Here is a 26,845-nt window from a genome sequence, read left to right as displayed (position 1 = left end):
AATACAGAAACAAAGATGGCAGCAGCATACGAGAACCAGAAGGGAAACGATTCAAATCGAGTCCGAGTCGGATACAAAATGAACTTTATGAGGTTCTGTTTTGTCTATGGATCAGATCAATCAACTTTAGATCAACTCAATTAATAACTTGCATCCCTATTTGACTGACAAAATAATATATAAGCACAAATGTTTTGCTGTAGTTTCTATTTTTGCGTCCCTCTGGAGTTTAGAGGGCCAAATAAGAAGCCACAGCGTGCCGGTTTTGGCCCACAGACCTTGAGTTTGACACGTGGTTTAGAGAATCGATTGTCACCATGATGGTTTACGAGGTCGTATGTAAACAGCTTTTACTCCAACATTCAACACTGAGAAAGTTTATTGCTGGATGGAAACAAAAGCTAGGCAGTTGCCAGTCTTCCCAGAGTTGGACATCTAAACAACGTCAAACATCTGAGGGCTGAAAGACGGAGCGACACCTCAGACTCCGCCGACCCCTCTGACCCAGTTACAGTCAGGAAAAAACTAAACAAGTACAGCATGTTTGGAAAGCTTGCCAGGAGAAAGCCTCTTGTTGTTGATGTTGCAGCATGATTTAGATTAGCAAAGTTGCCTTTAAGCAAACTGTGGATTTTCAGAACAAAATCCTCCGGACAGAAATCAGTGGAGTTTTGTTTTGTTCTTCTCATGCATGGCATGAAAACAAACCAAACTCGGCAAAATCTCGCTGAAAGTACAGTTGTTTTGTTTTGTAACTACCTACAGTTTGAGTCAAATTACGGCGTTTCTGTACAAACAATGTTTATCTTTAAAATGAAATGTGGGCAAAAATATTTCCTCATCAATGTGAAAGGCTGACATTTTAACTCACAGTAGCTTAAGTTCAAGTTATGACTGATTCAGGATGACATTAAATTAAATTACAGTTCAAATTTTCAGCTGAATGCTTTCATTCTGCAGAAAAAATTGATAATATGACAACTAAATGGCTTGAAGACAAAACTAATTTTGTTTGAGCTACAAAACTTTCATAGATCAGTTCATCCTATGCCTAAAATGATTAATCAAATTAATACTGATGATTCAATTATTGAAATAATCATTGATAACCGGAGTAAACAAACTCAAAAAAAGAAAATTTTCTGAAAATATAACATCTTAAGAGAAGTAATTAAGTCAAAACTGTACAAAATATATATTTACAGTGATAGCATCAAATATAAAAACATTTTGTAAATATGTTTCCACCAGTTTTAGCTTCACTAAGTTCAATAAAATGTTTATTTTTTTACTTAAATAAATCAAATCATGTATATTTTGATTTTTTACTGTATTCCTAATATTATGTAAAAAGCATTAAGTAGTTAAATGACATATCTGTAGATTGTGCTGAATTTGTTACCCAATTAATTGATTAATCATCAGAGTAATCAATTATTAAAACAATCAATAGTTATAGCCCTGGTTAATAGTCAACTTGTGCTCAACTAACATTTTCAGCTACAAACATCTTATTTAGTGTGATGCTTATAAACCTAAACCACAAACAGTGAGTTTAACCCATTATAATCATGACATTTCCTATTTTGTTTAATTTTGTGCAGAAACGGATTTAAATTTATGATACAATCAGAACTTTGTGGCTGTTTTCGGTGACCTGTGACCTGTCGATATGAATTTTAGCTGATTTTTCTGTAATTATTATCCTCCAAGTAGAAAATATGTTTCAGAACAAGTTCACAATTTCAATCAGTCTCAGGTTTGAAGCTTAGAAGAAGCAAACAACGCTCATGTACGCTGTCCAGCCTTCCTGTTATCTACTGAAAGTCTTGCTCTCTCTCACTCCTTGGCAGCCAGAATTAACCAAGAAAAAAGCTTCTTACATCTCTTTGATTGTTTTGATTTTTTTTTAAACCACTCAGTCATTTTCACAGTGTGAACAAAACCTTTTTGGTAATTTTTCTAGTGCAAATATCTTAGTACACTTTAAAAACAACCAGTAAGTTTTTAGCAAGATGGTGGAGCTTCTTTTAGGTAAATAATTCCTAATTATAGATTAAAAAGTTCTAGTTCTACTGGCAGATTATTTCTCTTATAACAGGAAAATGTTTTATTTAAGTTAAATAATCTGTCAGTGGAACTATAACTTTTTAAAGAAATCAACATTATTGACTTAAATCAAGATTGTATAACTTGCTAAAAAGTTAATTGTAAGTTAGTAAATAATTACTATTTTATTAGTAATTATTTACAGTGCACTGAGACAACTGCAAACCAGACCAAAGCTACTTGGTAGGATTTTGTGTTTTTGCAGTGTAAAATCTGACAAGGAGTTTCCTTTTGCTGAATTTGTGTCCATTCTTGTCCTGTTTAATCTAATAAAACTGGTTTCACATCATCCGAACTTTTTGCCATGAGAGCCAAAATCGTAATGTTGAAAACACAAAAAATATTTTTTTATTGCTCAAAAATAAACTGTAGTGACATTTTAAATCGTAGTTTCAATTTGAGTCTTGTAAAGTGGGTTAATGTCATAAGATTATTTTAAGATGTTTTTCTCTGTAAAAACATGTTTAAAAACAGTGACTTATTTGCTTCAACCACCTATGTTTGCATTGAGGTCAGGGGCCACACAAAATCCTTCAGAGGGCCACGAATGGCCCTGCGGCCACACTTTGAACACCCATGATGTAAACTACAGAATCATGACATGGAAGAGGATACAGAAGGTGATTTTTCAAGACGTCCTTCCCGCCTGTGCATCTTGACTCGTTGTGCATTTTGGGAGAGCCACCCACTAACGAGTTCGCTGGAGATTTAGAGAAAACTCGTTTGGATATAAGACCAACGTTTGGCCGACGGTCTCAGGAGAGATCGGCGGCTGAAGACTTTGGCATATGCGACTGCTGTAATGTAATTCAGAGCCTTTAAAATGAATAAATCTACTCACTTAGATGTTCCCCTGAGAGCAAATCCAGTGAAGCAGAGAAAAAGCAAAGGAGGGGAAGTAAAAGATGGTCCAAAGGGGGCAGAAAAGGAAAAGGGCAAACAGGAAGGAGCTGAGAGGTTGCTTGAGATTTCCAGCAAAGGAGTCGTTGTATTTTTTTTTAAAAGATATATTTAATCAAGGGAATAATGAACCTGATCTGCTCCCTCTTTTAGTAAACAGTGTAGTTTTGGGGGTGGGTGCACTCCTTAAAAACTTAATTGGACCCATATTGTTCAGAAAGTGCTTCGCTTTGCGTCCAATAAGAGAAATGATTTATGACTCTTTTTTTCTCCCCCTACATCAAGTGTTACATTGAGAGTGTTTGTACCGGCAGATCGGATTCCTGATCGCGACCCGAGTCGACGTTTTTATTAAGGCAGCTGCCAGAGAACAGAATAAATACTGCGGCCTTTAAGAATGCAGGTGCTCTAATTACTTTCAGGCTCTATTTGTTGGAGTCCAGAATGTGAAAATGTGACACTTTTATATTGCTTTACAGATACCATTTGTCGTAGGAAATCATTTTTCTGCAGCTGAGTGGAAGGAAAGGAAATTAGTCTGACAGATTGAATAAATGTGGACGTTGATGCTACAATAAACCTCCACAGCAGCCATTACGGATCGCTGTAATTCTCTTTATGATTAAAAATGCTGCAAATCTTCTACTTATCTGACTAAGATGATCGATTTTAGCGCTTGTGAATTTGTGGATTCATTGCTTGGCAAAAGTATTCATATTTCTTGAACTCTTTTCACATTTTTAATGTTACAAATTATAAATGTGGACATAAATCTTTTGATGTTTAGATAAAGTTACGCATATTTGTGAAGTGGATGAAAAAGGATACATAAGAAAGAAAAAATCAGTCTAGAGAAGAATAAAATGAATATCTCAAGTACGGCTGAAATGATTAATCAAATTAATCGTGACGAATGAATTATTCAAATAACCGTCAATTAATCACTTCCAAAATTAGTTATCTGGAGAATATAGAATCAAAGCAGGCATTTGTTGAAAGAACAAACCAGAGTCAATCCATTGCCTTTTTGAGTCAACGTACTCCAGTTAATGATAAATCCATGGCTAAATTAGTCAGCCATCATTTCAATAATTGATTCATACTGATTAATCTGATTAATCGTTTCAAACCTAGCTTGGGCAGTTTTGCAAACGTTTTCAGTCTATAGCTGTCTAAACTGCACAAAAGACTTTCAGCTGGAATAAAAGTTCATTCTGCAAAGTTTTGACTCTGTTTGCATAAAATTAAATCGCTCAAATTTTTACTTATATATATAAAAATGGGAGGGATGAAACTACTCACTATTTGAACTCCACTTTACAATTAAGGGCTCACTGAAAGAAAAACAAAATATTATCAAGTACTTTTGGTTTCTAGTGCAAATATCTTAGTACAGTTTAATTAAGAAAAACAATAGTAACAAGTAACATTGTAGCAGAAATATAGACGCTTGTTTTAAGTCAATAATTCCTTTATATGGAGGGAAAAAATACTACTTCCAGTGGTAGATTATTTTACTTATGGGAAGAATATCTTCTTATAAATGAAATAATCTGCCAGTGGACTAAGCATTTTTTAATAGATAAGAACTTATTGATCGAAAACAAGCTCGTATATCTTGCTAAAAATTACTTGAAATAAGAAAAAACTAAGAAATGTGAATAAGAAGCGACTAGATCAACACTTTTTGATAAGATTTAGTGTTTTTGCAGTGTAAATTTTCTCCTCCCTGCTGGTTTCTTTTTGAACCAGAGACTTCAGAGAAAAAACGAACACGTTGATGCTCATCGTCTGTTTTAAAAAACGCCGTTCGCCTGTGCACAGTCTTCCTCATCTTCCTCACTCCTGGGTCCCTTCAGTAACAACAGAAATCATTCATTGATGAAATCATACATTATTCATCCAAATCGCTCTGCCTTTGATCACAAATGTTATGTCCCTCTGGAGATTATTTCACACTTTCGGACGCTGGTCAATCGAACCATCAGCCTCTAAGTGATAGCCTGGGTCTCCCCACATGCAGCTTCCTGGGTCAGGATGGGGCCCCGCGCTGGGTCCCTCTGTCTCACTCAGGCCCTGAACGCAAACAGATGTTTGTAAAAATAGAAGAGCTAAACAATATAAGGAATTCATAAACATGCCTCCGGATCAGGAAAACAGTTTATCCTCTCCCTCTGGGCAAAGCGGTCCAATAAAAAAAAAATCTGAACTTCGGCTCACCTGCAGCTCAACCCGTCAGAGAAAGTCTTCAAAAATTTATTTCCTCACTAAATACGTGTGACGAATTTGGTTATCGTGTTTCATTGCGCTGCATTGACCTAGAAAACACCAGAAAATGTGCTGCACACATTTTTATATGTGTAACACGTTAAAGGGAAACAGTAATGCAAAACAAGTGCGTCATAAAAAAAACGTAAAATCCTGTAAATCTGTTTAAAAAGTACAAGGACAAATAAATACTGGACCTGGAAGACATTTTAAATGTCCAAAATAAACAAAACAAAAACAACAAAATGAATGAATTAAAATTATTCTTTACAAAAGGCTAAAACACCAGAATGAAGACTTTTACCATCCAGTTTTTAGTAGAAAGAGAAAAACAATCAATCACGCAAATGGAGATTATTGAGGTCACTTAATCAATTGATTAATTAATATACCGATTCATTGATTATTGCGACAGGCCTTGCTGTAGTTAATATCTGCTGTATGAGCTTCTCTTTGATAACTTTAAGTTCAGTTAAGAAACAGAAACTGACGCAATGCAGGCGCTCGTTTTCCTTTAAATATTCCGTCTCTTCTTCAGGTGAAACCGTCTGCCTCACATTTTAAAAGCTGCAGTGAAACCTGCTCTTCTGCAGGTTCCTCTCTTTCTGCTACATATCTCATGGAGGAAGACATGCAGATTCACAGCAGGGGCGACGCAGGTGAGGGAGGGGCCTGGTTTCTGATGTGTGTCCATGGAAACGGATGGTTGGAGGATCCCTTTGCCCTTGGCGTGGCGGTCTCTGGAGATCAGGGCAACGGTTGGTATCGTTACCTACCGCCTGCATTGAATGGGCGACGCTGTTATCGGAAACAGCAGAGCCTGCATCTCCCCTGCTCCTACAGCCGCCGATGTTTGGCACATCCAGTGGAAGGTTGGGAGGAAAAAACTCCCTGAGGAGCCGTTTTGTGTTTGTGTCTCAGATTGTTGACCATATTCCAGCCGAAGAATTGTACAAGACTTTAACCTGTTCTATAAAGTATCCCAAAATCTGAAAAAATATATATTTATACACGTATATTTCACACAACATGCAAAAAATGTTTTGTGACACAGAGAGGGGTTACAGTTTAAGGCGATAAGGAAATAAAACAAAATAATGTATTAGAGAAACTAACAATAGGTTTTGTTACACCATCTTAAAAAACTGTTTAAAAAGGAGCTTATTGGGAGACATTTTGTATGGGATGTGAGTCTCTAAGACCAAAAAACAACAAGTGCCATAGTTTTAGCTTCACCTGGTTCAAATTCTGTAATAAGAGTAAAAATCTCCCAGAAAGCACCTTTTGCTGTCCAATTATTAATCAGTTAATCTAAAAAAAATTGAAATTCTGATAATTGAACGCTTATTGCTATTGATTTTATGGCAACTAATCAATTACTCTGTCGATTAATCAATTCTTCTCTCTTTTGTCCTGGTGATTAATTGATAAAAAAATAGCTAACAGATTAGCCTTACACTTGTGTGTTGACATCAAGTCAGGCAGAAAAGGGCTCAAATTTTCACAAGTTGATGTTAAAAGTATTTTGTAGCTGCAGATTCATCCTTTGCTACAAACTGCAGCGTTCACTGAAGGAATGCTCTGTCGTTGCATTTTAGGCAACAGAATGTTTATTTTCTTATCTGGAATTGAATTATTTGTTTATTTTCATATTTTAGTGAATTTCTAATATTGCATAAAGCTGCAAAGTGTGATGAGTTTTTATATGATTAATTGATTAATCATCAGAGTAATCGATAGAATAATGGACTACTAATATAATAGTTAAACATTTGAAGTCAAAAAGTAGATCTTTTGAAAATTAAGACTTCTCAGCACGTCTTATGATTAAGAGAGTGAAAATGTTGTGGTTTCCCACTCAGATGGATACATGCTTTTCTTTTTTTGGTCATTTTCAGTAGGTTGCAACTCACAGTAACCTTGTAGCCACAAATTCACCTCTTGAGCTGGAGTGAGATTGTGAATAAACTCAGAGGCAGTCAAGTGGTGAGGGGAGTCACTGGCTTCATTAACTGCTGCAGGCAGCAGGCAGGCAGGCCCTTTGAACTCACAGAGCTCTGATCATGGCGGAGCACGCTGTCTCACACCTCATCATTTCATACAGTCTCTAATTCAGGGCCATACAGCACTGCACTTCACAGACTCAGAAGGACATCTGTGGAAAGTCAGAAGCCTCAGGGCCGCCCGGTTTGTTTTTAATTAGTTTTGAACCTTCAGAGAGTGCGGGGGGTAACTTCCAGCGCCGGGTTTGGAAGGGGTTAAGCTCAAAAGCTTTCAGTAATGGGAGTAACTTTTCATGCACTTTGGTTTCCTCGCCGGATTTTGGTGAAGACAAAGCCAGCCTTCAGCTCAACCACAGGCCGAGCATTATCACGCAACAACAATGATGCATATCAAACAGTCCCCAGCAGGAGTAAAAAGAAAAGTGCTTGTGACCAAAATAACCTCCATCCCCTCGTTGTGCCTGGAGAAGCACTCAGATGTCGAGTGAGGCGGCCTGCAGAGGAGCCTGCAGAGGAGCCTGCAGACATCGCCGAACGCAGACGGCTCATCGCACATTCTGACTGTGTGCAGAGGAAAAACTGTAAACCGAGAACCTGGTCGATATCAGCTGACGCCGTCAGACTCTTTGCTCCAAACTGAGCACCATTCACAACGGCTGCCATGGCAACCAGGCCTGAAAGTCAGCAAGCGATCGGTACCAGTTTCTACCGAGACCCAGAACGGCTGGTGGGAGAGCAATATGCGGCACTGCTACGGCTGCAGCTAACAATTAATTTAGCTATCAATTATACTATAATTTATTCTGACAATTAATTGATTATCCTGACAACCAATTATCTCTATTGTTTTAACAATCAATCGATTAGTCTGAGGATTATTCTGTCAATCAATCATTCTCTCTATTGTTTGATTAATCATTTATTCAGGCAATTAGTTGATTATTTTGATGATTAATCGATTATCATGTTGATTATTTTGGCACATTCTGTAGATTTTTCATTTAAGCCTCTTTTATACAATATTAGAAATATGTTAAGAGATGAAAATGAATAATTCAAAAACAAGAAAAGAAGTCAATGGATTACTAAATTAGATGACGATCATTTCAATTCATCGTGACTAATCGTGATTAATCCTCATGTTTAAGCCCAGCTATGAGCTGAAATAATAAACCAGTGATAACATTAAAATATACTATATCGACATAAACAAATCAATTACAACTTTTCCAGGTCGAAACAGAAATGAACAACAAAGCAGAGCTTCCTTGGCACAAACCCGTCCATATGTGCAGGATGAATGTGTGGGGAGGCAGCAAACAAATCCACTGTATGATGCTGCAGCACTAATGGGGCTTATGCTATGTTAAAAGAATGTTTGGCTCAGTTTCTGGCACATTTTACACACTTCATCCTTGGCTTAATAGCCCTGATCCCTTAATGTGCTTATGCAGCATCTCCGCTCTTGACACGATTCTGTCTGGATGTGTGGGTTAGTATGTCTGAGGTAATGCCGTGCTAAAGCAGTGCATTAGCTGAAGCTACTCCTCTCCTTTTAGTGAATGAAGGAGGAAGACACATGACGGCGAGCCTGCATCTTCATCGTCACGGCAAAACACCATAGCTGCACTCACCAGGGAACTAACTCTTCCTCTGAGGAGTTCACATGCACACCATCAGATCTTCCAGGCAGAAACCGTTAACTCTAAATTATTACTCTATTACTATTGATTTTATATAATTATGTGCAACAAGAATACATGCAGTTTCAAAGGCAATCTATATTTGATGCTGAGTCATAATTGACGGGGCACTGCGCCGTTGCCTAACAACCAAAATGAAGTTCCAGCATGTTTGGTAAGCTGCATTGTGTGTGTTGCACAATGGCTACTGGAATAGTCAAGTGTTTTGTTGTCCTGCAGTTCAGAAGCAACTTTCCACATTTTGTATGAGGCTCTACTTCTGCTTTTCAAAGATGCAGAGTTGGATAATTGCACATTTGTTTGCAGCCACTTTCACGTGCGAGTGTAAATGTTGTATTGGGGGTCGTGACAAGTTTATTCAGCGTTATAGACAAGATGCCCTAAAAGAACTCATTCTGAAATCATGCTAACTAAAATCTCATCACCTAAGAATGATTTTGTGGAAAAACATTTAATGAAAATGTTTTTATCACAAACAGAATTATCCTAATCTGTTCCAGGAAGCATAAGTCACCTTCAGTATTGGTATTTTAACAGCTAAGGAGAAAAAAATATTCATTTTCATAAAGAGGTTTTATTAAAAGTTTAAAACTCCTAGATGACGCTTCATTTTGCAAAAATCTTGATAAGTTGGTCCATAAAAGCTGAGACAAAAGTAACTTTCTGCTATCAGAAAACAACAAACTGCAGAAACATTATGGTGTTTTTTGCTTGTGAATCCTTCACTTGTCTTAGTTTAGCTTTTTTTTTTATTATTCAACAGAAGGCAGTAATTATTTACGTGGGTAATGGAAGCATGAAGCGGTCCACCACTAATTATGTTCCTGTGGGAAACATACTGAAAACTGAGGCCACAAAGAATTTCCTGTCAGAATAACAATTTGATAGTAAAGTAATTTGGTATAAAAATTAATGAAATGTCAACCTCAAAATAGTCATTAAAAAAAAAATAAATTGCCCAGTGGCACAGAAATATTTAGTCATGTGCAGCATTCACAAATTTGAGCTTTGAGGATTCACACATGCGTTGACTGTTTGAAACGGATTGACTGTTATCAGACTAACGTGAAATGACCTGCATTTATAAACCTTTGACAGAAACTCAGTTAGAAAACTCAGGAATATTCCTTTAATAAAAATAAAAAAACTACAAAGATTTGGTAAGAAAACAATGTAAAAAGGCTGTGATTTTGTTTCACATATCTAACATATATTTAACAAGTTTATAGTCTTTATTATATAAAAAAAACCATCATAGACTATTGGGGAAATTCCAAAGGCATTTTACTAAAAATCAAAAGATGTATAATTAAAGGAGATTGGAGGTACGATTCTGTGGAGTTTTTCAAGCAGTCAGTATGTTACCTGCAGCAGAAAATTAATTCACTGAACTTAGTTTGTTGTAACAGTGTTGAGCTAATGTTAGGTTAAAAATGGCCAATTCAACGCATATTTCTGCAACTGCAAAAACTAAATATTTTTTGTCTAGTTACTAGTGCAAATAGCTTATTACACTTAAAATAACTAACTAATTTCTTAATATTGATGAAAAATATTATCAATATTATAGTTCCAACCCGAACCAGAACTTTTTCATCAACATTATGAAGAAATTATTGACTTTAAACAAAACTACACCAAAAATAGCTGGTAAGATTTTGTGTTTTCCTCCATTTTGGTTTTCAGTTGCTTTTTTATGCCATATAGATAAAAATAAAACAATATATTTCTATTCTAGAGGGGGTCTTGGAGCTCAGTGAACGTCCATACAAAATGCAGCCAGAAGCAGAACGAAGAGGTGTCAGATAAGAGATATAACAACTGTGAAAATAACCCACAGAGGAGAGATTACATTTGAAAAGCTCAGCCGACCATGAAAGTGAACTATGAGATTGCACGCTGCAGATTCTTGATGAGTTTGATGACAGATGAGCAACAAGAGAAAAACAAACTCAGAGCAACAAATCAATTTGCATCGACAAAGAAAATTAAACCAAGCGGGGTGAAATCTGTGTTGGTCATTCTTCAAACTCAGCATGTTTGACACTTGATGTTTTCTGATGAATGTGAGCGTTTTGCTGCTATAGTTAGACTTCCAGACCAGCACAGTTTAATCTGTTAGAAAACCCATTATCCTGCCGCTCCATTTACGCACATTTATTACGGCAGTGGCGGCGGTTTTGGCAGCCAATACTTACAAATCAGCTTTGCAACTATCAATAAGCGTCTCCCTGTTCGTTCGAGGCGAAGCTTTTCCATATCGACACACAGCTGTGATGTATATTCGCTCTCGGTAGCCATCAGGGCAACTTGGCGTTGAACCAAATGCCTGGACGGACAAGCAGAGGATGAATGTCTCTCTAGGCTCCAGTGATGGAGCCCGCATTCCTATTTTTACAAGGCCACAAGAAGACAGAGAGACGGCCATTTAAAGAAGACATCACAACAGATTCACCTCAGGAGTTGCAAAACTAGGACGAGGAAACGGGAAGCGGCCATTCATCATTAGCACCGGGAACAGCCAGTTTCTGACATTATCAAGTAATCGGTTTTACCTCTCCACACACGCACACGCCGACTCTTCTTATTTTCAAAGCAGCAGAGGTAACGCTAGTAGCAGTGGCAGCGATAACAAAGCATTCCTGAAATTCCCCTGTTATTAAACTTTAATGAGAGAATCACCAAGCAAGGGAAGATGTGCTGAGTTTTGATGGGAAGGGGGCAAGTGGGGGCTTGAAGGTCACCAGAGATGGTGGAGAGATGCTGACTGTGGTGGGACACGTGTTATCCAGCAGCCGCTTTGCTGTTTGACCAAAGCAACACAAACATGGAGATCTCTCATGGGGAAAGATCAGACACGATAGGACAGAGACTGGATCTTATTTCAGATTGTGTTTATCGAGGCTTTAGACAGAAATAAATGAGATTTTTCCTTCAGCAAAATTAGATTTTACTTTGTTTTTCTATTGTAGTTTCTCAACTCAAAACAGATTTTTTAAAATTTGCTGTAAGTGATCATTTTTTATACTTTATTTTGGAAAAGCGTTAACTAATTTGCTTTGGCTCACTATTGTCACTATTTGTTATAAAAAGTACTTTGTTGATACTTACAGTTTGTCCAAAGTCTGTATTGGTCAAAATAAATCAAAGGAATAAGTACAAAAACGCCCTAAAGACAGATGTTTACAGAAGAGGATTAGAGGCACCAAAAGAATGCTTTACTTTTTTTCTCAACATTCTGACAAAAAAGTCAGAATTTTGACCAAAAAAAGAAAAAAATCAACATTCTGAGGAAAAGTCAAAATTCTGTTGAAAAGTCAGACAAAAAGTTTGAATTATGAAATAAATCCAGAATTCTGTAAAAAAAAAAAAAAAAAATAGTTGATATTCTGAGAAAAAAACTAAATTCTGAAAAAAGTCCAAAATTCTTAAATAAAGTCCAAATTCTATAGCATTAAAAAAAATCTAAAAAGGTCAAATTTAAGAAAAAAAAGTCAATTCTGAAACAAAACAGAGAATTATGAGGCAAAAGAATTATGAGGAAAACAAAGTAAATTCTGAGGAAAGTCATTTAACGTTCACTGATTGATAAGTTTGATCACTTATCAATCAGTATTGGTGATAATGTCCCTGTATTTACTTAGTATCAGAAGATCAATACCAAAAATAAAATATGGTGCTGTGTGACAGAGCAAGGCTTTACTAATAATTTAAATTGTTTTTCAACATTTTAAATCGTCTACATCAGCAATTAGCTTGGCTGGCGTCACAAAAACAGTATCCATGTATACATTTCAAGAGAATATGGATCCTTACTGTAACTTACAGGTTTCTAAAACATTTCCATTCATGCCTCCACGTTTGATCTGTATCTCCTCCACTATAAAAGAGTCGAGATAAAAAGCAACCCGTCAACAACTCTGACATCCTCTCCCCACTGAGAGTGAATCTATACCGCTGGTGATATCGCCGAGGCTGGCTTATTTTTAGAGCCTTTCATTACACTTTTCCCTCCGTAGTCGGACAGGACAGGCTGAGATTTGTCAGGAGGATCGGGATGCTCCCCCTGAATCCCCGGTGAGGAGCTTCGGCTGACAGCTTGCAATGACAGGAGACATTTAAATTGTCTCATTATGGAGCCGGACTGCGACAGGCTGATCCACCCGGAGAGGAAAAACAGGCCAGTTTGTGTGAGCCGCGGCGAAATTACTTCTACAAACTCGCACTGCGGTGTGAATGTGTTGGTGTCTTTAAAGTGGAGGGTAACCTAAACACCGGTAATGGCAGCAGAGTATCGGGTGTGTTTTCAAACAAATTGCTTTCCTGAATGGTTCAGTGATGTCTGTAAACCCGTCTGAAACTTGTTACGTCCAAAGTTTTCCATTTTAATGCTTTTCACAAGGAAATTAAATGGGTTGGCAGTAACCGCTATCAGTTAATGAGTTAATCTAAAGCTGATTGAGCTTATCAATCAACTAGTTAATTGATAAGTAGTTATTTTCTTAAAAACCTGAGTTAGGGTTAGTATCAAGAGGGCTGTCTATCTCACTAACTATTTCTTTAGTTCTAACATAAAGTAACAGATGCTGCAGTTTTTTGGTCAGATAAGATAAATATGTATTGATTTGGTCACAATGTTAATGAAAAGCTTTTTCACCAACCAACACTTTACCAGCTACCAAGCACGGTGGGGGCAGCTTCATGCTGGGGGTTTGTTTTGCTGCCACTGGAAGAACGAAAGCTACGACCAAAATGTTCAACTATCATGAACAGAGTTTTGTTATAGCTGGAAAATGATGTAAAACTGGGCTTTGAATGGATAAAACAGGCTAACATTAACTTTTGAGAATGATAACCTCAGCTGTAAGAAATTACATGAACTATTTAAAATTGAACTTTTAGAGTTCAGAGGTCAAATATTCAGCAAGAATCTTACCAGAAACCTGTCCAAAATGCAGTTTCTCTGCATCTAATAAGGGTTGTTTAACCAAATATTAATATTACTTTTGACTAATTCAACACTTGGACCAATTTCAATCTTTGCATACTTTAAGTTTTAAATCCTTAAATGTTCAAAGTTTCATCTTTACACGTGATTCCTTGCATCAGCTCAGGTCAGATTTCTAAATAAACCAGTTTGTTTTCTTCATTCTTGTGTCTCCGTGTGCTCTGCATCTGAATGAAGAGGGCGTTTTTATGGGCCCATCAGTTGAAACACAACCCCCAATGATACTCCCAGCTTCTTCCTCTTCTGCCATTCAGGCTCCAGGATCTGAAAGAAAGGCGCTGAATTCCTCCAGGATGTGTGAACGTCCCTGTTTCACTGCACATGTGGAACAATAACAAGAGGATAATGCACAGATTAGTGCTCCAAGGGTCAAAGATACGCTTTAGATGTGGAAATATGCTGCAAATGAATTCGCCCACTGTTAGCCCACAGCTATGGCTGAGTAATATGGTTACGGAAGAAGATTAGTGTGGAAATGCAACTTAAGATGTCTGGCATTTCAGGGATATAAGCTGAAAATATTCAGCAGGCTGTCTGACTTAATCATTATTATTTAAGCACTGAGACTTGAAGTGTTGAATAAAAATCTTTATGAAGCCACAGCTAGATGACATTTTTTAAAATTCAGCTCTTAAAGAAAGATTTTTTTTGTTCAAATGAATGAGTTAAATAAATATATGAATTGTTCTTTTAAGAGCATCTATTATCAAAACTGCCTCAACTCAGACCAAGTCATGAGAAAAGTCTTAAGGAAAGTGCAAACCTAGCATCATTTTGGCTTTTCTAAGCTCCTCAGTTGCTTCGCTCAGTAAACTTTTTTAACTTTTAGAGTCTCTGCAGTCGGCCGGCAGACTTATCTTAAGCCTTGTCTTCACTCAGGCCGCTGCAGAGCCAAAGACGGTGGTTCCCTGGGGAATTCTAAAAATGGCGCCCGGCGCTCCGAGGGGAGGAATGTCATGACCTCATGTGAATAATGTCAATCAGCTTTGTGACTGGAGATGCAGGAAGTAAAGGCACTGAGGGAAGGTTGTTTAAAAAAAAATATTAGTAAATATTAATAAAAAGTTTCCTTCTCTAGTTCAGGTGTCAGTGATCCTGAATGGTCCAGTCAAAGTCTAGACCTAAATCCAGTTGATGGTGACACTGTGTTTGAAGACATGACACTTTTATAAACATGAAAGAGTCTTTATGAATGTTTATGGCTGTTGTCATGAAGTTTAATTTGGTACATAATAACATTTTAATGCAAAGTTGCATTTAATGGACAGCTTTGCATTAAGAGGGTCATTATTTACCAAATGACACTTTATGAAAACAGTCATAAACATTCACAGAGTCCTTCATGCTTATGATGGGTGATATGTTTTTGCTTATAAATGATCTCATTTCAACCTGACTGAACTTTAGCTAGTTTCATGAAGAAGAATATCGAAAGCTGGAAGAAAAACTCCAAAAGCTGAAATTGAGAAAGATTAATAGAAATGCCTGCCACACCTTCCAGATTTTAAAGCGTTTACATTTTTGAAACATGTTAATTCCACAATCACCCACTCCTTTGTGTGAGGTCATCACATAAAATCTCAACTTTAGGAGACAAAACGTGAAAACAATGTACTAAAGACACATATTAATCACTTTGCATGTTATATTTAATGTTTTTCTAAAGGTGAGAGTTAAAGAAATGAAGTGAAAATGAAATGAACTCCTCCGCTGCGTTGGCTCAAATTTCACTCAACTTATAAAATGGACGTAGCATAAAAGATCAGACGTATATGCCAGAAAATAAGCTGAAGAAACAGAAGGGAGTGTGTCGGTTTGCAGGAGGTTTGGCGGCATGTTGGGTGGACCAAACCCAGGGGAAAAGAAGGAGCTTAAGGAGATCAGGCCTCACTTACTGAGAGACGACCGAGAACATCTGGGTTCACTCTGAAAACGTGTAAACGAGGGAAATCCACACTGTTTCAGCGCGATTAAGCTCATCCCGGAGCATGGGAAGCTCCTTCGCGGCGTTTGGTGTGTGGAGGATTTTGTAAACTGCAGGCAGAGTGACGGTGACATGAAACATGAGGGGTTTAGGTTTCTCGCCTTGGTATCTGCTGCACTGACCTGATGCGCCTGCAGTGCAGATGGGTGGGCTCCAAGGGGCCCACACACACTCCGACACACACCCATTCATTCTTGTCTCTTGTTTCCTCATCCATTACCAGTCTGATCCCTTTTAGGGTCTTGCTTCAAGCACCAATGGCTCATGATCCCATTGTAATACCCTCGCTGTCAAAAAGTTGGGTAACTCTACCTTTTTTGGTTATCTAATTGATTCGTTGGTGTGTGTGTCCTCCAGGTCCCATGGCCTCCACGGAGCATGGCAGAGGGCTGGAAGAGGCAGCTACAGTGAGAAAAATGGCCCAGCAGAACCCAGTGAGAGGCGGTCAGACCCACAGACCAGCCAAGAGAAGACGCCCACGGCCCCGTCTTTCCCACAAGGGGCCCATGCCGTTCTAGAGCAAGGTCAGTGTCTCCTACGGCTGATCAATATGACGAAAATATTAAATACTGGACGTTTTATCACTATATCACAGCACTGGACAATAATCAATAGCAATATACCGTATGTTTGTGATAGACATGATCAATATCAATAAATAATATGTCTGATAGGATATTCACTGAACTCCGAGCCAGAACCGCACAGCATTCTGGGAAATGTAGGCAGAGGAAACGCTTTAGACTCCACCTCTTACTGCTAGCTTAGCATCGCTGGTGGAATCAACCGACTCACTCACTCTTCAGTAACCTAGCAACTCACTCACTCTTCAGTAACCTAGCAACTCACTCACTCTTCAGTAACCTAGCAACTCACTCACTCTTCAGTAACCTAGCAACTCACTCACTCTTCAGTAACCTAGCAACTCACTCACTCTTCGGTAACCTAGCAACTCACTCACTCTTCAGTAACCTAGCAACTCACTCACTCTTCAGTAACCTAGCAACTCACTCACTCTTCAGTAACCTAGCAACTCACTCACTCTTCGGTAACCTAGCAACTCACTCACTCTTCGGTAACTAGCAACTCACTCACTCTTCGGTAACCTAGCAACTCACTCACTCTTCGGTAACCTAGCAACTCACTCACTCTTCAGTAACCTAGCAACTCACTCACTCTTGGGTTACCCGGCAACGACCTGCTGAGTAACTGGCGCAGCAGCAGCTGGATCTACTAACAACTGCATGAAAATAAACAACAAAGAAGAGCAAATACAGTTTGGCAGCATTTCAGAAACTTAAACAAAAAAACTAATCAATAATTATTGACAGCAGCTGATATGAAATGCAGTCCAGTCCTACTGGGTTATGTACGGTGGCCCTGAGGTGCAAAACACAACAACATTAACGAAAACACACACTTAACGAAAAACACAACAACATTAACAAAAACACAACAACATTAACAAAAACACAACAACATTAACAAAAACACAACACATTAACGAAAAACACAACAACATTAACGAAAACACAACAACATTAACGAAAACACAACAACATTAACGAAAACACAACAACATTAACAAAACACAACACATTAACAAAAACACAACAACATTAACAAAACACAACAACATTACGAAAACACAACAACATTAACGAAAACACAACATTAACGAAAACAACAACATTAACGAAAACACAACAACATTAACGAAAACACAACAACATTAACAAAACACAACAACATTAACGAAAACACAACAACATTAACAAAAACACAACAACATTAACAAAAACACAACAACATTAACAAAAACACAACAACATTAACGAAAGCACTACAACATTAACGAAAACACAACGGAAGAGGTATGTCCCAGTGGGAGACCTAAGAAGTCGCTGATTGGACGACAGGTCGTTTCTCTTTTGAACCGGAAGTTATTCTGGCTTAACTTGATTGCTAAAAACATGAATGTTCTCAGTGATCCAAACCTCAGTACCGTTATTCGGGAATATTTTGAGTCAGGATATACATACGAGGTGATACTGGACATGCTCCAGACCAACCACGAAGTGTCGGTTAGCCTGCGTTCTTTAAAGGCTCATTTGAAAGTAGCAGGGCTGCATAGACGAGGCAACTACTCTCCACTTTCTGACGTGAGACGTGCCATTATGACCGAGCTTAGAGGACCAGGCCAATTATTTGGCTATCGGACCATGTGGCAGGTTCTCAAACAAAAACACAACCTGCGTGTCAAACGTGATGTTGTAATGAGACTGCTGAGGCAGCTGAATCCTCAGGGCATCGCTCTGAGGACTCGCAGGAAGTTTACCAGACGCACGTACCACTCTATGGGGCCCAATTACATATGGCATGTAGATGGCTACGACAAACTGAAGCCATTCGGCTTGGCCATCTCAGGATGCATTGATGGGTTTTCTAGAAGAATGATGTGGCTTGTTTGTGGGGCAACAAACAACAATCCCTCTGTCATTGCCCAGCATTACATAAACTGTGTCAAGAGTCTTGGCGTAATACCAATGAGACTGCGAACAGACCTAGGCACAGAGAACGGGACTATGGCAGCAGTACAATGTACCCTCCGGCATGCGCATACGGATTATTATGCTGGATCATCAAGCCACAGTTACGGATCATCCACAGGGAATCAACGCATCGAGTCATGGTGGTCTTCTTTCAGGAGAGGAAGGTGGGTACATCTGTGTTTTTCAGATGTGAAGTACAGCGAAAGCTGATCACAGTGTAAAGTCCATGTAAGCATAAAGTCTGAGTTTAAACGGATTTATAAAGTACGTCCAAATTCTTTGTGTGAAAAACAAGGTTCTGGTGATTATAGCAACATACACGTAAGTCAGATGTCAGTGAAGCAAATTTTTCTAGTTAGGCAGGTTTAAGCTTGTGATTTGTTTATTGTTGTCATGACAACTTCATAGGAAGTGCCTATGGAGTTGACAGTCACATGGCTATCGTGTTGCCAGGTAATAAGTGAATTTGTTTCAAACATTTATTTTCATAAGGCTTTTGCAATTTTTTTGTCCAAGTTATAATTTTTCATTGTTTGGTATCAGATGTTATACAAAGTTTTAGTTTGCACGTGGAAAAGTAGGGCGCGATATTCAGTGTGACATACATTTATAGCATGCTTTCAATGTTATGGACATGGAGAAGGACAATTTGTTTTTATCATTTTAATATGAAAAAGAACAGAACCGTTTCTAATTCAATTTATCCTCAGGTCTCAGTTTTGGATGGACTTTTCGGAGATTTAAGAGACTCTGGAAACTTCAACGGAAGCCATGAGCACCAGTGCTTGCTCAGATTCTGCTTCACCAGAGTTCTGCAGAAAGACCTGGATGAATGCAAAGGTCTCTGGAATAACCACAGGATCCGGCCAAGCAGACTTGCATCATGTCCTGGGGGGATTCCTAACGAACTCTATCTCTTGCCTCACAGGTAATTGTCATCTTCACAAATAGAAATAATGCTTGACATTACATAACAATGCAGAAGTGTTGTTAGGACACTTATTATCTATGTACAAGTAACCTATAGCTATTAATGTACACAAAAGTAAGTACACCCTTCACATTTCCAGCTATTAAAGTATATTTTGTCATGGGATAACACCAACAATTCACTTTGACACAATGAAAGTAGTGTGAGTACAGCTTATATGTGAAGGGTGTATTTGCTTTTGTGATACACTGTATAAGCTGTCACTGATAGTGCTCACTATAGCCAGCAAAAAAAAAAGACGATTCCAAGTATTTGTACTAAATAGAGAAAACAGCTGTCACAATTCTATTATTAATTATATTCTGACTTTGCAGATATGGATCAAGAGATTGTGGATTTCCTGTTGAGGACAGCGATCTGGATGTTTTCCCAGAAGCAAGTCAGGTGACAGAGTTGTGTGGTGATAAAGACATCGAGGAATACCTACAGGAAGCCATGCAACAACATGGACAACAGCAGTCACAAGACTGGGAGTCAGCAATGGAATTGTATTTATTGCTCAAAACATTGCGAGGCTGTGAACACAAACAAGCAACATCAAATCTTATATTTTGTCTCCTGTTCATTTTGTTGATATAAAGTGAAAACTTCATTGTTATTCGGAATTAAACTTTTTTTAATACACAAAATTGTGCATTTAGTTTGAACTATGAAGATAAAATCTGACATTACACTCTTAATTAACAGTTTTGAGTATTTGTTTTAACTTGCTAAAAGTTGCGAGAAAGAACATAACAAGAAAAAGGTTTTGCAAAACAACTATTTTTTGGAAACACATTTAACCAAGAAACCATGTTTTTCAATTTTAGTAACATCCAAATCCCGGAGCATTTTGTATTCCAAAGTCCATGTTAGCTCTAAAATCAGCGTAAGATTCCAAAAGTGGCAGTTTAAGTGTGTTTGCACAGGTGTTTGCAATAGGAAAGGGTGAATCACTCAAAAACTCAAGATGTGGGGATGGCATCATGCCTGCTGGTGGAATCGTTGTGAGACCTGTTGCAAACATCAGGACTTCCTCTAGAGATACAGCAGTTGTTTTCTCTGAAAGATGATAAACAATGTAGTTAATAGATAATGCCTTGTACAAATTATTTCTTTTTATTTTTGTTTTCCAATAAAACAAACAATTTTAGAATAACACAATTTGTTCTTACTAACCTTCGCAATCAAGCAAATAATCTGCCCAGAAGACAATTGTTTTGCCCTCCTTTTGCCGCCTGTTGCTTCCTACAGGGCTGAGATCTGGTTGGAACATGGTCTCCAAGTCTGAAGCAGTCAGAGCCTTGGCAGAGAAACATAGGACTGGGGACAGGACACTGGAATGCTGCTGCAGTGCAGCAAAAAACCAAGACTTGCCAGTCCATCTTTGAATCTGTTAACGATAAGCAATGTACTGTATTGATAGAGTATATATAAAGTCAAAAAGATAAACAAAAATAAAAAGTAAAGCTAATTTTCCACAGTGCTCAAAAGTTATCATTAAAAGTAAAATATAAAATTGAAACTTAAAAAATGTTTTCATTGTGCAAAAAACGAAATTGTCATGCAACAGTATATTTTTATAAGTCACATTGAAATATTTTTCATGTGCCATGCCTATGATTAATCTGTGTAATGGTGAACAACGATTCAAAACCTGTTGCACATAAAATTCCGAATGGATGATAGAAGTGGTGAAACTCAGAATTTGGCAAGTATTGCTCTGTATATTCTAATATTTCACACAATTTTTCAGAAAAACACAAAAAGATGTGTTACCTACGACAGATTAAAAACAAAACAATTAAGGAAGGAAGCTGGTTAAATTTGATGTCTGATCTACTAATGTCATATCTCTAATCTGATCCCAATTTTTTATACCTAATTAGTTTTTCTTAGTTAATTAGTGTCATGTCAGTGGCAGTTGTTCACAGTATTGACATTGAACATTGATACTCTAGATCAACACTCAATGATCTTGAGTACTGAGCATAGAACTTCAGAATAGTTTTTAATTATTTATAACTATTTATTGATTACCGTTGAATGGCACTGTGGTTTCTGTCAAGGATGTACCATCTGAGATACTCCTCTACAAAAGCTTTCTTCTCAGAAGCCTTCACCCCTCTGAAGCATCCAGCAGTTTGGAACATCCCACTGTTTTGCAAAATTACATTTAGCAGAGATTCATCTGAATCAGCTTCCAGGACCTACAAAACAAGCAGTATTCCAGAAGAAGTACAGAACTATAAATTTAAAAACATCTTTGTTATGAATAAAAACATAGCATTAACATTTTGTGTGTTTGTAATGTAACATCTGTTGAGACAGGCTGAAATCGGGCCTTTCACAGCAAAAACATTTGTCAGGCTTTGATAAAACAAACTTGGTACTTTGTCATAATCATTTTGTAATCTCAATCTGAAAATAATAATAATAAAATGAAAATAATCTCCAGTTGGCATACAATAAATCTATTCCCTATGCCTAGGTAATTTCCTACCTGTTTCAGAACTTTCCCTATCTCCTCATCTTTAACATCTTCAACAGTGGCGCTGAAACTTGGATTCCCTATCATGTAGTTGACCAGGTTCTTTGAGAGAAAATGTGGTGCTGGTCCCCCATGTACAATACATACGGCAATCATCTTTCCTGCTAAAAAATACTCATCTTCCCTGGCAGCTGTTGTACAGAGCACAGAATTACTGTGGGTAATTAAATCTTAGATCTGCTTATGACAAAAACATAAGCTGATTTTTCAGCAAATTTTGATTTTAGAAGTACTACCACTTCACAAACCCAAAAAAATGTCTCACCTCTCGAATTGCACACAATGTAACGACTTTCTGGGGGTCCATCAAAGATCGGGCGATTTCTCAGAATGGCCATGAGAAGCGTGAGAAACTCACGCCTCGGGCCACCTGTGTCCAACCCTTCCTCCAACCAGCCAGCATCATCGTTAAATTTGATGAACATGTCATTCTTGTCGGAGTATGTGCTCCTCTGAAAGCCCCGAACAGCTCCATCCCACACATCAGTCCGACATATATTGAACCGGCTGACTTTCTTGTGGTCAATACCCATGGCCAGTTCTGCAATAATATCATGTGGCTGCACATTTGTTTCTCTAGAAAAAAAAATATTTTAAAGCAGTTGACTGATCACACTTAGCATTATGTAATTATGCATGAGCAGGATGCTGGTTAATTAAATACAAAATATTAAAATTACTAACGCATGTTCTTCTGGGGGCAGGTCTTGCTTTTTGTCTTCGGTTAAATATTCAATCCCATCATTATCATCATCATCATCATCAATAACAATGGGCTCAAAGAGATTGGTGTAGTCTCTGTGGAGCAAAAACGTGCACACAATATAGATGGAGGGGGGGGAACTTCCAACTGTCCTTCACAAAACATTCCATTTATGTCAGAAGTTATATTTACAACATTCGAAGTAAATAAATGCACTTTAGATGACACAATAGATCTATCAGTATCACCTTGTCATGATGACACAACACACACCCTTCTTCTTTATGACAGAAGCCATTACACACCTGTAACAGGAGCTCTGGACAGGGACACATTCACTGGTGCTTGGATTGTTGCTGTTGTCATCCAAATCCATAACCTGAAAACAGAGAAAAGAGTAAAATGAAACTTAATAATTGACTATTCTACAGTTATTTTAATTATCAAAATATTTTACTAAAAGGTTTGAGATAAAAATCTGTGGATTGTGGTGTGACATAATAAAAAGTTGTACCTGTTTTACTTCATTTGCAAGTGCAAGATCCCCAACACCATTACTTAAAGGACAATGAAAAACATATTAATGGGTAATTTGAACATATGAAGTCATATGAAGAAAGCAAGGGTGGTCTAATAATTATTTCCAATCCAGTATATTCAACATTTAAAAACAAGCATCTTGAAAAAAAAAAAAAAAAAAACTTCATTGGACATGTTCCCATAACCACATAATTTACAAATATCCACATTCAACATGTCACCAATCCATACTATATGAAATGCAATGAAGGTTATAATACTATTGATACATGTACACACATCATGCTATGATATGTCCCTAAAATATAACTTACTGTGTTTCTGCCACCTGTTGTAAACGACTGCTCTCATCCATAGGTTCCCATGGCTGAAGAAAATGAAACACAATTTAACATCTTCATAGTCCAATGAAGCTTAGGTAAAATGCGCTTGTTGTGATCACTCAACCAAATAAAAATGGCAGACCAAATACATTTGAAGTTGGACTTACCAGTGTATCAGCAAGATCAAAGTCGGAGGATTTTCTAATAACAATCTCTGGGTCAGAATCGGACAAGTCTGACAATTTTCCAACTGCAAAACAAGGGGAAAAAAACAAACCAACTTAACTTCTACTAAGTGATAGTACTGTATTCGGTCAACTACATTACATTGTATCAGAAAGGACAAACATAGCACTGGTAAAAACAAAAAACTGAATGTACCTATCAAGTGTCCAGAAAGTAACTTCACATGTCAGAGCCAATCTATGTACACCTATTACTTTATTGATTCATGCCACTAATGCTTAATTGCACAGCTTTAAGATTTAGATTTATTGCAGTTATTGCAATGTGCCAATGTAAGCGCAGACATCTGAGCTTACCTTCTTCAAAGTCTCTTTTCAAGCAGAGGAAAAGACATATCCTTTGATATGTCTTGCCAACTTCAGCCTTGTAAGCTGCAAGGGTAAAAGGTGTTTGTGTCCCAGGGATATTAATAACCTCTGTCCCATCTGGGTACAGAAGGAGGAAAGGTCCATCTTTGACATCTTTGTTGAAGTCCTTCATTTTTTTAATAGCAAGACTGAGGAGAGGTGTGGCAGAGACTTCTGGGTTTGTTGCAACCGAAATGGTTTTTCCACGCCGTGGCTTTAGACAATTGTTCAGAATGGTCATCAATCCAATATTTATCTGAAACAAAAAATTATGTGGAAGATTGAGCAATGTTTTTTTTCTTTTTTAAAGAATAGTAAAAAAAAATGTGTTGTTTTTAATTCCTCCTGGCTTATATTACAATAACATGCAAACAGATCCATTAGCTATTCATATCAGTCATTTCAAGCTTTTACTTTTGAACTACAGATTTGGATACAAACAGAACAATGCTTTGACAACTATTACTCAGTAATTAATCAATAGATGATTTACTGTTTTGACTGATCATGAATTGACAGTTTGCTGTTACTGTTAAACAATTATTCTGTATAGCTGTGCTATGCAGAACTTTCTTTAAGCAAGTCCATTAGTTAAAAGCTGCTTGTTTTGGTTGGAGCCATACCGGACCTACCCTAACTTTCTTTTTGTCCTTTTGTTTTAACCCCTTTTTCCCAAGAGAATATTTTTGTCGCTCCTCATTTTTCTTTTTTCTGTATTCAAGGAAGGTGCTGAGGGCTGGTGTAGGGCAGGATGGGACAGTCTGTTGTGCTAGAAGTAAAGCAAAGAAAAAATGTCGCACATCACATTCATGCAAACAGACGATATGTATTACGAACTGAAGTAAAGCTGCCACAAGTATAAATTAAGTGCGAGTTCGCTTCCGAAAGGCGGGCTAGCCTGATCGCAGTGCAGCAGAACCAGAACGACACAATTATCCTAAAAAAGTAGTGCCTAAGGCTGTGACGGACCTTACGATATATAGCTAATACAATTCTGCTGTATTATAGCGACTTTGTGTACTTTTAATTGCATTTATAATGAACAACTAAATGACAGTGGACACGGTCTGGAGACCACTAGCGTTAGCAAGTTACTACATCCATAAGAAATATGAATCTTCCTTTATGCTTTTTAACTTACTTGAACATTGTGGAGTATCCTCCATACAAGTTTCTTCAAGCCTTTTGCCACAATTACTGCAGAAATTTGGTGACGGCTCAACCACCTCCTTTCCACAGTTCGGGCAATACATGACGAATTGACTGTATTCCCGCTTCCTTGGGTTCTCATTCAAAAGAAGCACTCAAGCATAACTTCCGGTTCAAAAGAGAAACGACCTGTCGTCCAATCAGCGACTTCTTAGGTCTCCCACTGGGACCTACCTCTTCCGTTGTGTTTTCGTTAATGTTGTAGTGCTTTCGTTAATGTTGTGTTTTTGTTAATGTTGTTGTTTTTGTTAATGTTGTTGTGTTTCGTTAATGTTGTTGTGTTTTTGTTAATGTTGTTGTGTTTTTGTTAATGTTGTTGTGTTTTCGTTAATGTTGTTGTGTTTTTGTTAATGTTGTTGTGTTTTTGTTAATGTTGTTGTGTTTTTGTTAATGTTGTTGTGTTTTCGTTAATGTTGTGTTGTTTTTGTTAATGTTGTTGTGTTTTTGTTAATGTTGTTGTGTTTTTGTTAATGTTGTTGTGTTTTTGTTAATGTTGTTGTGTTTTCGTTAATGTTGTTGTGTTTTTGTTAATGTTGTTGTGTTTTTGTTAATGTTGTTGTGTTTTCGTTAATGTTGTTGTGTTTTCGTTAATGTTGTTGTGTTTTGCACCTCAGGGCCACCGTAGTTATGCAACATAATATGTTTGGCCATATTTTTTAATAACCTCCAATGTTATTTTAAACAATGTATCATGTAAAATGACACTGGTGTACTCCTATTGAAGCGGACCAATCATGTTAAATGAATTTGAATTCAAAATCAGAATAAATGTAACGACTTATTGTAACCATCACAGATGCTAGTGATTCAGTCGTAATGTTAGATAAACAACACATCAAGTTAATTAGATGTAAAAAGCAAAATCATTTGAATGGCAATTTACTCAACTGCAGAGTAACTAGTTACATTTACTCAATTATCTTTTGAATAATGTACATTTAGGAGTATTTTTACTTGCGTAATTTGAATCGCTACTCTTACTGTGAGTAACCTACTGAATTAAGAACAACCAAAAGATTCTCCAGACACAAACTGAATGAAACGGATTTGGAAAAATTTTGTTTTTGTCTGATTTAATGTAATCATTTTTAATAAATAATTTTTATTTTCATCTTTAAAAAACCTAAATTTCCTCTTTATGTCACAATTTACCAAATACTTTTTTTTATTTTTACTTTAATAAAAATAAGTTAAAGTACTGCTGCTCTTCCTTTAGTATAATATTTGAGTTTTCACCTCTGCTTGATGATTGCAATAAACGTTTTAATCATTGTAAATTGAAAAGATTTGAATCAAATAGATTCAAAACGTCATCCTGCCCAAACTTTCTCCACCGTCCATCCATTTTGTCCCAGTCGGGTCGGGAGGTTCTGGTGCCGATCTCCAGCTGACGTTCCAGGCGAGAGGCGGGTTCGCCCTGGACAGGCTG

The 26,845-nt window shown here is 37.4% G+C and overlaps 3 protein-coding genes across 3 annotated transcripts in view; 2 read left to right on the top strand and 1 right to left on the bottom strand.

Moving 5' to 3' along the window:
• apln (apelin) overlaps positions 1-26,845 on the top strand; it is a 42,147-nt gene that overhangs the window by 6,053 nt on the left and 9,249 nt on the right. Inside the window, exon 2 of the mRNA XM_055030702.1 lies at positions 16,333-16,499. Within this exon, the coding sequence (XP_054886677.1) occupies positions 16,333-16,493 (161 nt within the window). The 3' untranslated portion in view covers positions 16,494-16,499. The remainder of the gene's footprint in view (positions 1-16,332; positions 16,500-26,845) is intronic.
• Positions 17,939-19,271, top strand: LOC129360588 (uncharacterized). Its single transcript, XM_055030912.1, has 2 exons — positions 17,939-18,691; positions 19,238-19,271. Exons 1-2 carry the CDS (start codon positions 17,949-17,951, stop codon positions 19,269-19,271), a joined length of 777 nt encoding a protein of 258 aa, XP_054886887.1. The 5' UTR covers positions 17,939-17,948.
• LOC129360586 (uncharacterized) lies at positions 20,869-25,624 on the bottom strand (the record flags this gene model as incomplete). The annotated part of the gene is made up of 12 exons (XM_055030911.1): positions 25,349-25,624; positions 24,840-24,976; positions 24,157-24,463; positions 23,782-23,864; positions 23,606-23,658; positions 23,266-23,308; positions 23,057-23,130; positions 22,733-22,846; positions 22,314-22,624; positions 22,001-22,179; positions 21,538-21,707; positions 20,869-20,890 (listed from the first exon to the last, which is right to left on the bottom strand). Coding segments are annotated over exons 1-12 (1,605 nt in total), but the record flags the coding sequence as incomplete, so codon positions are not given.

This window comes from Poeciliopsis prolifica, unplaced genomic scaffold (assembly GCF_027474105.1).
Source record: "Poeciliopsis prolifica strain line A6 unplaced genomic scaffold, Auburn_PproV2 SCAFFOLD006, whole genome shotgun sequence".
NCBI lineage: Eukaryota > Metazoa > Chordata > Actinopteri > Cyprinodontiformes > Poeciliidae > Poeciliopsis > Poeciliopsis prolifica.
This window is presented reverse-complemented; position numbering and strand designations above follow the sequence as displayed.